This window comes from Cydia splendana, chromosome 25 (genome assembly GCF_910591565.1).
Source record: "Cydia splendana chromosome 25, ilCydSple1.2, whole genome shotgun sequence".
NCBI classification, from domain to species: domain Eukaryota; kingdom Metazoa; phylum Arthropoda; class Insecta; order Lepidoptera; family Tortricidae; genus Cydia; species Cydia splendana.
The window spans coordinates 5,611,434-5,627,899 of NC_085984.1; the positions used below are offsets into that span (position 1 = coordinate 5,611,434).

General features: G+C 36.2%; 1 protein-coding gene across 1 annotated transcript in view; it reads right to left on the reverse strand.

Moving 5' to 3' along the window:
- LOC134802849 (unconventional myosin-Va) overlaps nucleotides 1-16,466 on the reverse strand; it is a 68,832-nt gene that overhangs the window by 17,236 nt on the left and 35,130 nt on the right. The window contains exons 24-32 of the mRNA XM_063775586.1: nucleotides 15,918-16,044; nucleotides 14,130-14,208; nucleotides 13,602-13,697; nucleotides 11,198-11,306; nucleotides 10,195-10,338; nucleotides 9,052-9,131; nucleotides 4,972-5,004; nucleotides 2,211-2,320; nucleotides 713-820 (exon numbers count right to left, since the gene is read on the reverse strand). Of these exons, the coding sequence (XP_063631656.1) occupies nucleotides 713-820; nucleotides 2,211-2,320; nucleotides 4,972-5,004; nucleotides 9,052-9,131; nucleotides 10,195-10,338; nucleotides 11,198-11,306; nucleotides 13,602-13,697; nucleotides 14,130-14,208; nucleotides 15,918-16,044 (886 nt within the window). The remainder of the gene's footprint in view (nucleotides 1-712; nucleotides 821-2,210; nucleotides 2,321-4,971; nucleotides 5,005-9,051; nucleotides 9,132-10,194; nucleotides 10,339-11,197; nucleotides 11,307-13,601; nucleotides 13,698-14,129; nucleotides 14,209-15,917; nucleotides 16,045-16,466) is intronic.

The following is a 16,466-nucleotide window of genomic DNA, read 5'->3' on the forward strand; positions in this document are numbered from 1 at the left end:
CTGACTAGTTTTTCATGTCCTGTGCACAATTATTAGTAATAAACTCTTTATTGTACAAAAAGACATATTAAAAATAACATAAAATTAGTAAGAAGTACAAAGGCGAACTTATCCCTTTGAGGGATCTCTTCCAGTTAACCTTTGACTAGAAGAGAGGGGAGAGTGAAAAGAGGGTGACAAATGCAGCAAAATGTACCAGAAAGATAAAGGATATAAATACATGCAAAATTTATAGGATAAACATACATATTATATTACTTAAGTTTCCATGAAAATATTCTAATGAGCGCAAATTCTATGTGTTTGCCTTGTTAAGACGAGGAGTTGATTGACACCTTCTGTATGAATCATCAGATCAACTCCATGTTACCTTGTTGTTATATTTAGTTGTCATCGAAATTACGAAAATACTTTTTCCAAAGTATTAGCTCAGAGGGCCTACCGCGAACCACGTTCGACGTGTTGCCTCCCTGTCACACTTGCGTAAGAATTTACATGTGCGACAGAGAAGCAACACGTCTAACGTGGTTTGCAGTTGGTGGTTGGTTGGTTGCGGTCCTCTGACACCGGGAAGTGGTTCTAATTTAACGTACGTGAAGCTAAGTAAAAGTGTGTAAAATAAAAATCTACATAGAGTAGAAAAAATCGACCAAATACCAGTTGAAATCAAGCACTAAACTCCGTATTCCTAATGAATGAAACTAATACTTACTTCTGATATTTCTCATTCTCCTCCCGCAGCCGGTCGATCTCGGCCTTCGTCTTCGATATGTGATCCGAATAGAACTTCTTCTCGGACATAAGCTCTTCTTGCAATTGCCTGCAATTTTAAGAAATCGTTAATATTAACAGCAAAACTCGACTGACCTTTAGCAGAACTTAAATCGTTGCAATAAGTTTCACCAATTGTCATATTGCCAAGCAGTGGTGGCCGAGTGGATATGCCGTCTGACTTTCAATCCGGAGGTCTCGGGTTCAAATCCTGGCTCGTACCAATGAGTTTTTCGAAACTTATGTACGAAATATCATTTGATATTTACCACTAGCTTTTCGGTGAAGGAAAACATCGTGAGCAAACCTGCATACATCTGCGAAGAAATTCAAAGGTGTATGTGAAGTCCCCAATCCGCATTGGGCTAGCGCGGGGACTAAAGCCCAAGCCCTCTCGCGAGAGAGGGCCTGTGTCCAGCAGTGGGACGTATATAGGCTGAGTTATTACTCTTATTATTTAGTAGTAACAGCAAGCCAACATACCATTAGCAGGCCTTTTATTTGTGCAATAAGATGCACAAATCACATAGTCATCAGACAGATAAAATATTCAAACGTTTGAATAATAACATATAATTTTACCCATTCCAATGATAAAAGTCAATGATGATCTGATATTTATCGCTATAATTATATTAATTATCATGTAATATAGGATCTGGTTAGAGAAGATTTTCTCGAATGCATATTCAGTCACTTTGCAGTGACGCCTAACTATTTGATTAATGCCTCCTGTCTTCAAGCGATTTCGAACTCTAGAGCTAGAGAGATAAAATTGAAATTGTGTCACACACCTGTTGATGAAAACCATAGCCAACTTGCCAACATCATTGACGACGAATGATTTTAGGTCTAAGTTCTATATTAGGATACCCCGGGGTTTATTGTAAAATAACTTTTTGGCAAAATTTCATTTTTGGTACAAGCTTTTATCGCTGACTGTACTTTTCTTACGACAGACAACTAATACTCATCGAAACAATTCTAAAAACCCCTAACACAATTAGGTTGCGTTGTTTCATCACAGAGTTCCTATGGCCACCTCCTGTCTCCATCATCAGATCAGCTCGATGGTATCATAATATTTGTCATCCGATTTATACATGCATGCAAAATTTCAGCTCAATCGGAAACCGGGAAGTGGATCAAATTTAACTTGCAAGATTTTATTACATAGTTACATACAGGTCGACCTAATAAAAGCTTGTTAATAGTTACAAAACTATGAATTAAAAATAGGTACAAATCTCCAAATGTGCTTAGAAATGTTGGACCATTTTGTACCTATTTTTTGGGTAGTGTAAAACATTCCCGTACCAAAAACCCCGGGGTATGTAATGTATATCAGTAACGTTAACTTTGCCTTGTGTCTCATATTCTAAGTCTTCAAGCGATTTCCGAATCTACAGCTACTGAAATAAAGTTAGAATTGCACTAACCTGTTGATGCCCTTCTGCGTTTCGTAAGCCGTAGCCAACTCCCCATCTTCATTGACGATGTCCACATCGGACCCGTAGCTGGACGTCGTGAGCGACTTCAAGTTCACCGTCTATACGAATAAGGTTGAAATTGTAATGACATAGCGAATTTATACATTATTTAACAAACACATTAAATATATTTAAAAATATTCTTTAACAAAACGGTACTTTATACGCATAACCTTTTAACCGCCATTCGTCATATATAAAAACGTCACTCACGTGCCTATAACATCATTATTAATTTATTTACTTAATTTTACAAGAAGAGTTACGATGATGATGACTTTACTGCCTACTTGACTGCCTTCGTAAAACAGCCATTTGATACATAAGAAAACTAGTTCTATTTTCAAATGTAACATTCATAGGTATGTTATGCGTAGTGGAGCCAAATTAAGTCTCGTTCTGTTAAATACATAATACATTTCATATATTAAGTATATATGAAATATTTATGAATCGAAGCTAAAGTATTAAATTAAAGGTTAGCTATGCAAGACTTCTATGATGATTGCTTTCAAAAGAATACTGTTCTTAAAACAAAAATGTCAGCTAAAACTGCACCGGCTTTGAATTGACTAAGTAGGATGGGCCACTAAGGGCCGATACAGACGGACTGCAATTTGTATGGGAACTACACGCCGACTGCATGCCAACTGCAACGTCGCACGGTGGGCTGAAAATCGGCCTCCATAGAAATAGAAACCAAAGTCTTAAATTTGAACTTTTTTTTAATGAAATAGCTTTTGTTAGGTTTTATTATGTCCCAAAATGAATCTTAGCTAATTTGGTTGGCAAAATAATTAATTATAATTTTTTTTCAAAATCTTTGTATGTAATGATTAAAACCTTAATGATTAAACTGCATTCATAGTATCTACTAACGATTGTAACCGGACCTCATTAATGATCATTAATTTTAGACTCATCAGTTGTCAATGTGTCATTTGTTAAATACTGTTTCATTAAGTACAAAGATAATGTAATAAAGAGGATACAAGGGTAATAATGTAAAGGATGTAATGGTTTTATTTTCAATTTTCTACTTGTAACGCTTGTATGTTTATTATTTATTTGATTAAAACAATGAGAAAAGCTATTTCAAATAAGTTTTTTATTATTTATTAAATATGTGCATACGGGTGAAAAGTTCGCGTTATGTCAAAATATCCTTAATAATTGGTACTTAAATCATCTGCAAGGATATTACGGTATACCTTTAATTTTTGAAAAAGAAAAATCCGTTTTACTCGTACGCTCCATACATTTGCTTAGAACAAAAATTCACTACGCGTAAGTTATTGGTTCGATCAAACTCAAATTCATTTTTTGTAGTCAAAATAACGAGTATAACCGTATTAAAATAAAAAAAATATATAAAAAAAATAAAAAATATATATCGATTTAAAAAAAAAAGTGCACCCCGTAGGAAAATTCTTATTATGTGGAAAAATCAAGAATAATTGGTTTTAAAATCATCTGTCAGGATATTACGGTTAACTTTTTATTTTCGGAGAAAACTCGATTTTTCTGATACGCGTCATACAAAGATTTTGAAAAAAAAAAATATAATTAATTACTTTTCCAACCAAATTAGCTAAGATTAATTTTCGAACATAATAAAACCTAACAAAAGCTATTCCAATAAAAAAAAAGTTCAAATTTAAGACTTCGGTTTCTATTTCTATGGAGGCCGATTTTCAGCCCACCGTGCGTCGGCGTGCAGTTCCCATACAAGTTGCAGTCGGGTTGCAGTCCGTCTGTATCGGCCCTAGGCGCGTCATATTTTTATAGGAATTTCCGTCCGACTACCTATCATAATCCACATAAATAAATAAATCTGGAAAATCTTACATAACTAAGCCTTGTTCACCTTTAATTGGACATGTCAGACAAATTCAGTGTCAGAAAAAAACAATATTGAATTAAAAATAAACTAAATACCATGCAATGTTCGCAACAGAAGGCGTGGGTGGAAAAATAACGGATTAGTAAAAACATTCAAATAATCAATAAAATAACTTAAATAACACTAGTTTGACTAACGGAACCTTAAAAATAACCCGTGCAATCTTATTACGGGGCTAATAGAAACATAGGAGTCGATGGGGCTATTAGAAACACAGGAACTTTGAATCGGTATGTATTCACCATAGTAGTAATATAGTACATTTTTTGTCCAATCCATTCTAAAGAAGTCCAGATAAAATATGAAGATTCAAAACTTGTAGTTAATAAACTAAAAAATAAAAGAACCAAACAATCACGGAATAAAAACAATAGGGTCATTCGCCAGTAACTGGCCACTTTTAGTAACTGACCCCGCCCTAAACTAAAAATGAATTCTATTCACCTATAAACAGAATTTATTTCAATATAAGGTTTCAATAACTGGCCAGCTTTCAATAACTGGCCACCTTATATTAAAATGAATTCTATTTATAGGTGAATAGAATTCATTTTTGGTTTAGTGTGCCCAGTTACTAAAAGTGGCCAGTTACTGGCGAATTACCCTACCACGTAATTTAATTACTTAGACATATTTAAAGTTTCGTTAGCCACATCCAAAAAAAATTTTTTTAGAAATCATTCAAGTATCGTGCAAAACCTGTAAATAAATACACAATCGATACAAATAATGAACACCATGCAAAATAAGATCAACAATCGTACGATGGGTAAGCAGACGTCTTTATGTTTCTTTTGTTTTACTCACGACATTTTTCAGAGTTTGGAACCATTGCGGTTTCTGTTAGGAAAAGGAATATTGTCAAAAATGAAACTTGAAAACAAAAGTTTCGACATTATATAAACGCTTATTTTGATAATTTAACTATAAATAAGTAGATGAGGGGTGAGTTTGACCGGTAAAAGCGGAAATATTAATGACCGTATTTTGAAATGCAAGACACATAGAAAATAAAAATCCTTCTCTACATCTAAATTTTTAATAAGGTAAAGCCCTGATCAAAGTCACCCCAGTTATAAAAATAAGACCCAAAATCCATGGTTTGTGGAAACTGAATGAAACTATACATCGACCTTTAGCCCTGTTTTATACTTTTGTTAATGTAAAAAGTATTTTTCTCGATAGAAATGAGAAATGACAATAAAAATACTAAAACATGTTTAGTTACAAATTTTAAAGATATTTTGAAGTAACATTAAATAAATCTAACTGTACTATACTAAGAGCTGGCGGCTACCTCGCACAACGTAACAGCATTGCGACACAGCGAGGAAATGCTGCCAGCATCCTTGTTACAATGCCTCAAGCGCCAATTTCAGATTTCAGCTAGTTATTAATTTAGTTTAATAGTACCACTGTATATATCTTTTATGTAAATAAATATTTAATATATCTAGATCATTCATCATCATCCACGCATTCTACCCCAAATGGTGGGAAAATGCCGATGACAGGGTCGAGTGGAGAAAACGAGGGGAGGCCTTTGCCCAGCAGTGGGACACCAAAGTAGGCTAACAAAAAAAACCGGGCAGGGCGGGTTCCGTACCATAATGAAAAAAAAACGGAAAAAAAATGCAAAAAAAAAACGGTCACCCATCCAAGTACTGACCACGCCCGACGTTGCTTAACTTTGGTCAAAAATCACGTTTGTTGTATGGGAGCCCCATTTAAATCTTTATTTTATTCTGTTTTTTGTATTTGTTGTTATAGCGGCAACAGAAATACATCATCTGTGAAAATTTCAACTGTCTAGCTATCACGGTTCGTGAGATACAGCCTGGTGACAGACAGACGGATGGACGGACGGACGGACAGCGAAGTCTTAGTAATAGGGTCCCGTTTTACCTTTTGGGTACGGAACCCTAAAAATATATCCAGATCTAAAAAAACTATACTAATTGAGAGATATCGATCTGTTCGTTACCTTTTTAAAGCCTTGTACGAGATGACTCCTGGCTAACGGCAAATCTAAATACAGTATCTTCGAAATCTTCAGTTCATTCGATTGGGGAACTTTCAGACGCCTACGCGTATCTACAGCTACTATAAGTTCCTGTTTAGGTGTTCCAACTTTTTGTATAGGTGTTCCCACTTGTTGTGTGGGTATTTCAACTTGTTCTGTAGGAGTTTCGTGTTGCGTAGGTGTTTCAACTTGTTCTATAGAAGTTTCAACTTGTTGGATAGGTATTTCAACTGGTAATGGCCGTGTTTCAACATGTTGTGTAGGTATTTCAACCTGTTCTATAGAAGTTTCAACTTGTTGCATAGTTATTTCAACTGGTAGTGGCCGTATTTCAACTGGTTGTGTTGGAGATTCAACAGTATCTTTTTCAACTTTCCCTGAATCTGTTTTAATTTCGCCCATTTTATTCAATATGAAATTTTTTTCACTGTCGAATAATAGGATAAACTCATGCATATGTTCGTGTTAAAAATAATGTTTACTAATTCAAACTCAATCAATTTCTATCAAAAAATACTAAATTCACATTGCACATAGGAATTTTCTTAAAATATTTAAGTAATTATAATTAATTAAAGCACTGGTCAAAGTCACCCCAGTTATAACTAAGCAAAAACTACATCTTTGCGCGACTTTTAAAAATCGATATCTACACGTTATACTGTCCAAGCCTGGCCGGCAAATAAAAGTACATTAAATATCTGTCATGTTTGCTTCGCTATCAGGATGAGATAGATCAAGATAACGCAGACGGACAGGTTATTTTAGCTAAGCTGTATGTAAACATAGGCATACGAGGTGACAATTTGTAATTTATTATTTTGTCGGCTTAAATAAATTGTTTATATGTATGAAATACACAAATACGAACGGATTATATCGCGTAGAATGAATTTAAAATACGTCCATAATAATGAATTTTAAATTATACGCGATCTAAATAAGTAAAAAAAAAATCTTTCAAATCGTTATATTTCATGAATATTATAGCGGTAACCGAAGACAATATTATTTTATATGTATTTTAAATAATTTTTGAGAATATATGAAGCCTGTGACTGATAAATAAGATTTTTTTACGCGCCAGAGCAAAAAGGCTTGTTTTTCAATGTATAATTTCGAATTAAAATATGTCAAAGAATGTAAAGCAAAGTAGCTAGTACCTAAAGAGGATTTTAACTATTTATTAACTAAGCCGCTTCCCTTATATATTTAAATGCACATACCTTCATGTGTTAGCACTGCATTTTACTATAATCACACGTACACATCATGTCACAGAGCAAAGAAAAATGACATAATCTAGACATGTGATAATGTTTGTGTGTAAGCAAAGGATTTTGGAGATTTCAATGTTATTAGGTACTGAGCGTTTCTTTTATTTTTTGCCTATTTTATATATTGTGACCTTTTTGCCACTTTTGTGATATTTCTACTCAGAATCACGAGCTATTTCGATCCTAATGGAATAAAAAAATGTCCCAGAGTTTATTTCCTATTGTGTTACCATTTCCCCATACACTTTGTATAGCGGTAACAAAAAGGAAAGGTTGAAAAATGTATGGAAATAGGACACTTTTTTTCTCCTATAAGGATGAAAAGGGCTCGCGATCCTGACTAGAAATAACACAAAAGTTGCGAAAAACGTTACAATATATAAAATGGCAAAATAAAGGAAACGCTCTACTATCTGATTTTATTTTTATATTACTTGTGGCAACAGTTGAGTCATCTGTCTAGATACTCTAGATTGTTATTGTGTAGTCAATTTTAAAACATGACTTTAAGCGTCGTGTTGCTATACTGTCTAGCAAACATAATTAACATGACAGTTATTTTCATCGGTATTTTAGCAACAGACGTTTAAATAAGGGCATTAGACATTAAAGCAAGTGTTCACTTCTCCATCTTTTTTTACATTTATATCTACATTTTCATTCAGTTTCATCACAAATATAAAGTTACCTTCAAAAGATAAGCTTCCTAAATAACTTTATCAGTTTATCACTTACCGTATTTAGCCCTCTATAAGGGCCAGTTGCACCAACCACCGTTGACAGACTGATCCACGTCAGCCGGCGCGCCCCTGCGCTTTACTATGAAACTTTCCATACATGATAATTTAGCGAACTCTTTAACGGTACGAACAGTTTGGTGCAACCGACCCTAAAAGTGTCAGAAATTATGCAAAATTGAACCCTACCACTTTGAAATAAAGTTCAAAATTTAGAGATATATTCCCTCTACCTTATAAAAGCTTAATAAAATACAGAGGACGCCGGTTCAATCCCAGCCCTAGGCACTGGAGGGCATGGTCACTTTTTCTTTCGTATATGACATCTATTTAAATAGCCCTACCACAAGTTGACACTTGAGTCGCTTAACTTCAAACTCGGGTAAATCCATCTGTCAGATTATGCGATTTTAGTATTAACAAAAGGTAATAGGGTAGATATTTACTGACGAGAGGGTCGAATGGATTTACCCGAGTTTGAAGTTAAGCGACATATTTGACGTTTAGTAGTAGTAGTAGTAATCACTTTATTGTACACAACACAGGTTTACAAAAATAAATTACAGTAATGGAAGTACAAAGGCGAACTTATCCCTATAAGGGATCTCTTCCAGCTAACCTTCGATTAGATGAGAGGAAAACTCCGTTACGTCTACGTTAGCGACTGCGTAAACTCGATCGCAGTCTATCTCGCTCGCTCTGATGTATTGGTGCGATAGAGGGAATGCGATCGAGTTCACGCAGACGCTAACGTAAATGTCAAACGCCAACTCGTGGTAGCCGTGGGCCATGGTCACTTTTTATTTCGTATATGACGTCTATTTAAATGTAAAACTAGTAATATACGTACGGTGTTGGTGAGCACGCTCTTTAGCTGGATGCACTCGTCTCGACGTCTGTCCAGCTCTTTCTGCATAATGCCCAGTTGGTCTACAACAATAGTCATATACAATACAAGTGCGGAAAAGAGTAAATTCGAAACGAGTCGCGATAAATTAAAACACGACCGAAGGGAGTGTTCTAAATCGACTTGCGAATTACCTATTCGCACGTGTATCGTACAACGTTTTACAGTACATATGGCACTTTAAACTTTTGACATATGCACGGAAAGTGCTCTTTCTCGCACTAGTACGGGAAAGTAGGACCATATGTACTGTAAAAGAAATAGCTATCATATCTATAGTCTGTATATTTAGGTATTTAAATAAAAGTAAACAAATAATTTGTACATTTTCGGGTAGTTATAACATTTATTGGTTAACCAACCAAATACAAAACCCCTTGGATCTGTCACTGAACGACCTGACTTTAACCTACATTATTTGATCATGTAATGTTTTCATCTACCCTCAACTGGCTTAAGGAGCCATTTGAGGGTAGATTTTGTTTACTTTTATTTAAATGCCTAAAGATACAGATTATAATTAAAGTCTATTCATACATCAGGGGTTCGAAAATATTTTTTTGTTTGGAGATATCGGCCATTTTACGCATATTTGATGACCGGTCTGGCCTAGTGGGTAGGGGCCCTGCCTGTGAAGCCGATGGTCCTGGGTTCGAATCCCGGTAAGAGCATTTATTTGTGTGATGAACACAAATATTTGTTCCTGAGTCATGGGTGTTTTCTATGTATATAAGTATGTATTTATCTATGTAAGTATGTATATCGTCGCCTAGCAGCCATAGCACAGAATAAGTAATAGTACTATCATACAGAACGGCCACGCCCCGCCCCGCCCCGACTCGCATGACCTCGCCCCGCGACTGGCCGCGGCATGCATCTGGCGGACTACTGGCGTCCTCTCAGTAAAGCGACTTACCCACACATACACAATGACGCGTGTACACACGTGCCGCGCACACATATAAACGCAAATGATTTTTGATGTATGGCGTGTCCGCCCTGTGGCCATAGTACAAGCTAGTTAATCTGTGTAAGATGTCCCCTGATATTTATTTATTTATTTAATATTACTCGTACAACCCTTACCTATAACTTCCTTGGTGAGTAGAGTGGTATCGCCGGCGGACCGCAGCCGCTCGAGATGTTCCCGAAGTTTCTTGTTTTCTATCTCGAGTTCTTCCACTTTGAAGCGATCCAGGTTGGGATTGGTGGGGGGTGAGGACAGACGATCTGCGAGATAGAAAAAAACAGATGAGAATCCAAATATGACCACTTTAAGGGCCGGTTGCACCAACCATAGTTGACGGACTGATCAACGTCCCTTACCGATGCACTATGACACTTCCCGTACAGTAAAATTAGACAGACGGTTTGGTGCAACTGACCCTTAGTCGAAAGATCCAATAGGGTATTTGACTGTATTAAAAATAAATTATTTTATACCATGCATAAAATAAAGCACCAGAAGATTGATAGAGAAACGTAGACAGCAGTTATTTTTAGACACAATTTCTATTTTAAAACCCGTATAAAACTATAAAGAGTAGGTGATTTATTGATTGTGACTTCACATGCTAGTGTTTCATATGAATTCCATAACAGTAAAATCGTTTATACATTTGGAAAAAGGAAACTGATTTGACTAGTAGTATATTGCCCTATTATTGGATGTCTAAGAAAAACCACATAACAAATACAGCATCAAGACGATTTTTTTATTAGATTTTAAATATTTTATGCAACAAATGAATTTATGCGGGGCGAAGATCTGGGTTTAAAACTTTTTAATATAAGTTAACATTATAGGGTAAATAGTCAATTACTGGCCACTGTTTAATAACTGGCCACCTTATACTAAAAATGAATTATATTCACCTATAAACAGAATTCATTTTAGTACAAGGTGTCAATACTGGTCAGTGGCCACCCTTCAATAACTAGCTACGATATATGTACTAACATGAACTTTATCTATAGGTGAATAGAATTAATTTTTAGTATAAGGTGGCCAGTATTTACCCTACGTCTCTCTATGGACATCTTATAATAAACAACCTATAGTTTTTAACCTATATGTTCAAGTGCTTACTCATGAGACGCTCCTCCAAATCATTCGCTCGTTTCGTAGTTCGCGACAATTCACTCTGTAAGGCGGATATCCTGTTCTGCATTCGCAGCACCAATCCAGCATCCGCGATCTGCAAAAAACAAAACCTAGGAATGTGTTGAGGCCATTGATATAGAATAAGAACTGGATACCCAATCAGCCGCAAAAAATGGCCCCGCAAAAGTAACGTTAAAACAGATCACGCGTTACTTTTTCGTTTAGTCTTGTATGGACCGCTCAAATGTGAAGTTGTCAACAATGTCGTAAAATGGTCGTGAAAATATGCAAAAACAACAAAGATAAAACAAGGAAAAAGCATGGAATGCATTTCTTTCGGTTAGTTCTTTGGATAGCATTACATAATTTATGTAATCTGGTGGTAATTTCATGGTTTTGAATAAATTATTTTGTTAGTCCCAAAGAAGGGATGTGAAGGAACAAAAATCTAATGAGTCGATGTGAGGTCAATACTTTTTTATTTTTATATGGAATTCATAAGATATAATATTATGTTTAAATTCAAGATTTCCAAGAAAACCTATGCGACGTGCAGAGTGGACTGCTATTATAGCAAGAGATAGGGGTGATGCAGTTTTAAACAAGGCAAAACGGCACTTGTGTGTTCGGCCCATTTCCCTGTTTCCGACATATACACGACCAATAAGGGCTTACATCGACTAACTGTAAATGCTAAACCTGTCTGAACACAGTGACGACCACAGGATTTTTTTGATAAAGACCATAACCAATCAGTACCAGTTAGGGTTGCCAGATCGAAAGGCGCTATTATCGGGAAAAAATATAAATTTTTCGGGATTTTGGGACTTAAGTCGGGGAAAAAAAACATTCAAATTAAAGTAATTGTATTAAAAACAACGATATTTTACATTATTGGCACTACGTCAGCTGCTCTGCCCATAGACGTTTTTAAATTAGAATAGTATAAATTCTTTGAGATCTTGAGTCGCTCGCTCGCTCGCTCGCTCGCTCGACGACAGTTCGGAACTTGAAATTATTGTTTCATAACGTGAAGCTGGTTTTCGGGACAATTTTCACTTTGTCGGGAATCGGGAACACATGGTAAAAATCGGGAGAATCCCGCTAAATCCCGGCCATCTGGCAACCCTAGTACCAGTAGAGACCTGAATGTCCCCGTGCACTATATTGCAAAGAACGAAAGTGCGAAGAGTATTATATAGATCTAAAATACACAGTTATTTAATAAATTGAATTTATTTCAAGGAAAATAGTATTTAAAGACGTATACTTAGTTATTAAAAATATTTTTTTTTTATGATAACTTACACGGGTTGTTACCATGAATTAATTTTATTTGAACTCCCGATCAAATTAAATTTGTTTCATTTATTACTTTGGTTTTTCTGTACAGTAATACCTATTAAAATGTACCAAAGGGACTCCATTCGTTCATTATTCTCGTTTGACGTTGTTTGACGTAAATACAAAGGTGAAGTTACGTTTAGTGCCATCGGACTTAAAGTTTTAACAGTGTTGGTAGTAATGTTTACAAATTTGACACTTAATGCTTACGGCAGTAAGTTCTTTTCCGTACAAAACATTTATCTTGACTCAAAATTTACGTAAGCGTTTTTATCATCAATGCAAATTTGCCGCTAATGTCATTCTGACCCACATTTTGTTGACGTTTGTGTTCCGCTCTGTGTGTCTATTTCTAATATTAAGTCAGTGGTTGAGGCATATCATGATATCACAATTACGATGGTTAAGACCGTCAATCAGATAAGACCGTCTACAAGCTCTTTCGTCGTTTCTAATTCTTGCGCTTGTATTTTTAACTCCAATAGGTTATTTGATGTTCCTCAAATTAGTGCTAACTAAAGTGCACCCCATTAGTTCTGATATTATAAATCGGAATCACAATAGTTATGGAATAATTTCAGTTTTTTTTCTATAGTCACTGGATTTTCTATTCAAAAAATCAGATGCAAAAAAAAAAATTTTAACCATGTTCTTTAACCAAGTTCGGTTACTATTTTATTTTATGCGTCTCAATATTTATACGTCCATATAAGCAATTTTGGCTTACAACAACACGAAAATGTCAGGAATTGTTTGAATTAATAGAATTTTTTATAACCCCCCCGTCGGCGTCGTCAAAAATAAGAATGTCAGGAAAAATATTCGGAAATCAGGAATTTTGTCAGGAAATTCTAAATTTGTGTCTGGTAACCCTACCTGAGGGACTACCGCGAAAACCAAAATTCGCAAATTGCGGGGATCTTTCTCTTTTACTCCAATGAAGGCGTAATTAGAGTGACAGAGAAAGATGCCCCCAATTTGCGAACTTCGACTTTGACGGTTATAGCCCTGGATTTTAGTCGCTGTGCACTACCGCACTACGTACCGGCATAGGTCCGTTGTGAGCGCCGGCCGACCAGTTGACGGCCTCAAGAGCGGGCCGAGAGTTCTCCACGGAACGCACTGACCCGTACCCGAAGTCCTGTAAATATACATTACATATTTAAAATCATTTATTTACATACAATATATATACTACTAAACGAAATTAATAACTAGCTTAAATCTAAAATAGGCCCCTGAGGCATTGTACCAAGGATGCTGGCGGCATTTCCTCGCTGTATCGCAATGCTGATACGTTGTGCGAGGTAGCCAGCTCTTCGGTCACCAGTTACGTCAACCAGACGCTTCGCGATTACATTATTTACATTACATCAAAGTTCTACAAAACACCAAATAACACTAGACCCTACTCCTATGAAATAACTTTCTAAAAAGTAATTTATATAATACTGATTTTAATATGGTATAACACAATCATGCTGTTATTTATTTAATTTATATTTTATTGCTGTTTGTACGTGCGTTAAGGACATAGCTATAAGTTAGAGCGAGACACAAACAAAACACTCACATCTTCAACTGTCGTCTCCTGTTGAGAGTTGTTGCTGGCGTCAGAGAGAGAACGTCGGTGTTCCTTCGTCGAGGGTGCCCTGAAAAAAAAAAAAGATATAATTTGGTTCACATTACTAAAACTCGATACCTACGAGTCGACAAGCGAGTAGACGATGCGAATGATTCCTTTGTTTTTTCCCAATATCCCAATATCAGAATCTGACATAATACAAACTGTCTGACGTAATATCTATGCCTGAAATTAGTTAATGTGGCTTCAGATACCATACCTATTTAGTTCTGTTAAAAAATACAGCAAATTTAAGTTTTAAATTCAAAATTTGTATTAGCTCTATTTCGCTTGTTTTATAAGCTGGAGCTATATAAACTAATTACAGGCATAGATATACCTCTTGTCATTGTATGTGCATAGTTTCATTATATTCCAACTCGTAGTTTTAAAACGAGAACAAAACTCTGTTTGTATGGGAATGTGAAATTCGTGCACTTGTTCAATAGAGTCAGACCAAGAATAGTCTGCAGCGGATTTGATAGCCCACGCAGTGCAAGTGTTATTTTAAACGTCAAACTTCTATGAAATTATGACGTATAAATGACACTTGCTGTGGGCTATCAAATCCGCTGCAGACTTTTTTTGGTCCGACTCTAGCTAGGATTTGTAACAATTGTAACTTAATTGTAATTAAAAACTTCAAATTTTTAGAAGTCGGTTAAAAGAAGATTGTATGGCACGTCCCGGGAATCCCCGGTACCGACCGATTTTGTATAGAAAACCGGTATCGGGATAACGCCTTAATAAGTTTTTGGCAAAAAATGTATTTTTGGTACAAGCTTTTATCGCTGACTGTACTTTCTTACGACAGAGAACTAATACTTATCGAGACAATTCTAACAATCCCAAACATAGTTTGGGTTGTTTTATCACAGAGTTCCTATGGCCACCTCCTGTCTCCATCATGAGATCAGCTCGATGGTACCATAATATTGCATTAACACCCAACTTACACGTGTATGCAAATTGTTAGCTTCATTGGAAGTCGGGAAGTGAGTCAAATTTAACTTGCAAGATTTGATTACAGACAACGGGACAGGAGAAAGTAAATAAAAGCTTGTAAAAATTAGAAAAACTTTAACGAAATTACGCACCGCTGTAGAGAGTTCAAGCGCTCCTGCAACTCATATTGTGTGGAGAGTAATTTTAAATACGCACCGCTGTAGAGAGTCCAAGCGCTCCTGCAACTCATATTGTGTGGAGAGTAATTTAAAATACACACCGCTGTAGAGAGTCCAAGCGCTCCTGCAACTCATATTGTGTGGAGAGTAATTTAAAATACACACCGCTGTAGAGAGTCCAAGCGCTCCTGCAACTCATATAGTGTGGAGAGTAATTTAAAATACGCACCGCTGTAGAGAGTCCAAGCGCTCCTGCAACTCATATTGTGTGGAGAGTAATTTAAAATACACATCGCTGTAGAGAGTCCAAGCGCTCCTGCAACTCATATTGTGTGGAGAGTAATTTAAAATACGCACCGCTGTAGAGAGTCCAAGCGCTCCTGCAACTCATATTGTGTGGAGAGTAATTTAAAATACGCACCGCTGTAGAGAGTCCAAGCGCTCCTGCAACTCATATTGTGTGGAGAGTCATTTAAAATACACACCGCTGTAGAGAGTCCAAGCGCTCCTGCAACTCATATTGTGTGGAGAGTAATTTAAAATACGCACCGCTGTAGAGAGTCCAAGCGCTCCTGCAACTCATATTGTGTGGAGAGTCATTTAAAATACACACCGCTGTAGAGAGTCCAAGCGCTCCTGCAACTCATATTGTGTGGAGAGTAATTTCTGCCTGCTCTGCCTCTCCGCCTCCAGCTCCGCGCTCAGCGCCTTCTTTTCTTGCTCATGCTGCTTGTCTCGTTCTGTAACAAAATTGGCCTTAGGGGTCATCCATTAATTACATCACACGTTTAGGGGGAGGGAGGGGGTCAAGAAAATGTGACATGTTGTGACAAGGGGGAGGGGGGAGTCATAAACTTTGTGACGTCACTTTAACTTCATCAGTAACCGAAAATGTATTTATATTATTTTATACGCTAATTATCATTTAAATAACAAGGTTTTGAAACGATAATCGTTTTTATTCGTTTAATTTTATTTCTTAATCAGTTTTGGGTTATAAAATTACTAATATTTCTTTTGTCAAAAATATGTTGATAAAATATTAAATAAATATTTGCCGATTTCGTTGAAGAAATGTGATGTCACACCAGGGGGGAGGGGTTTGCCAAATGTGACCAAGTGTGACAAGGAGGGGGGAGGGGTAAAAAAACCTAGAAATTCG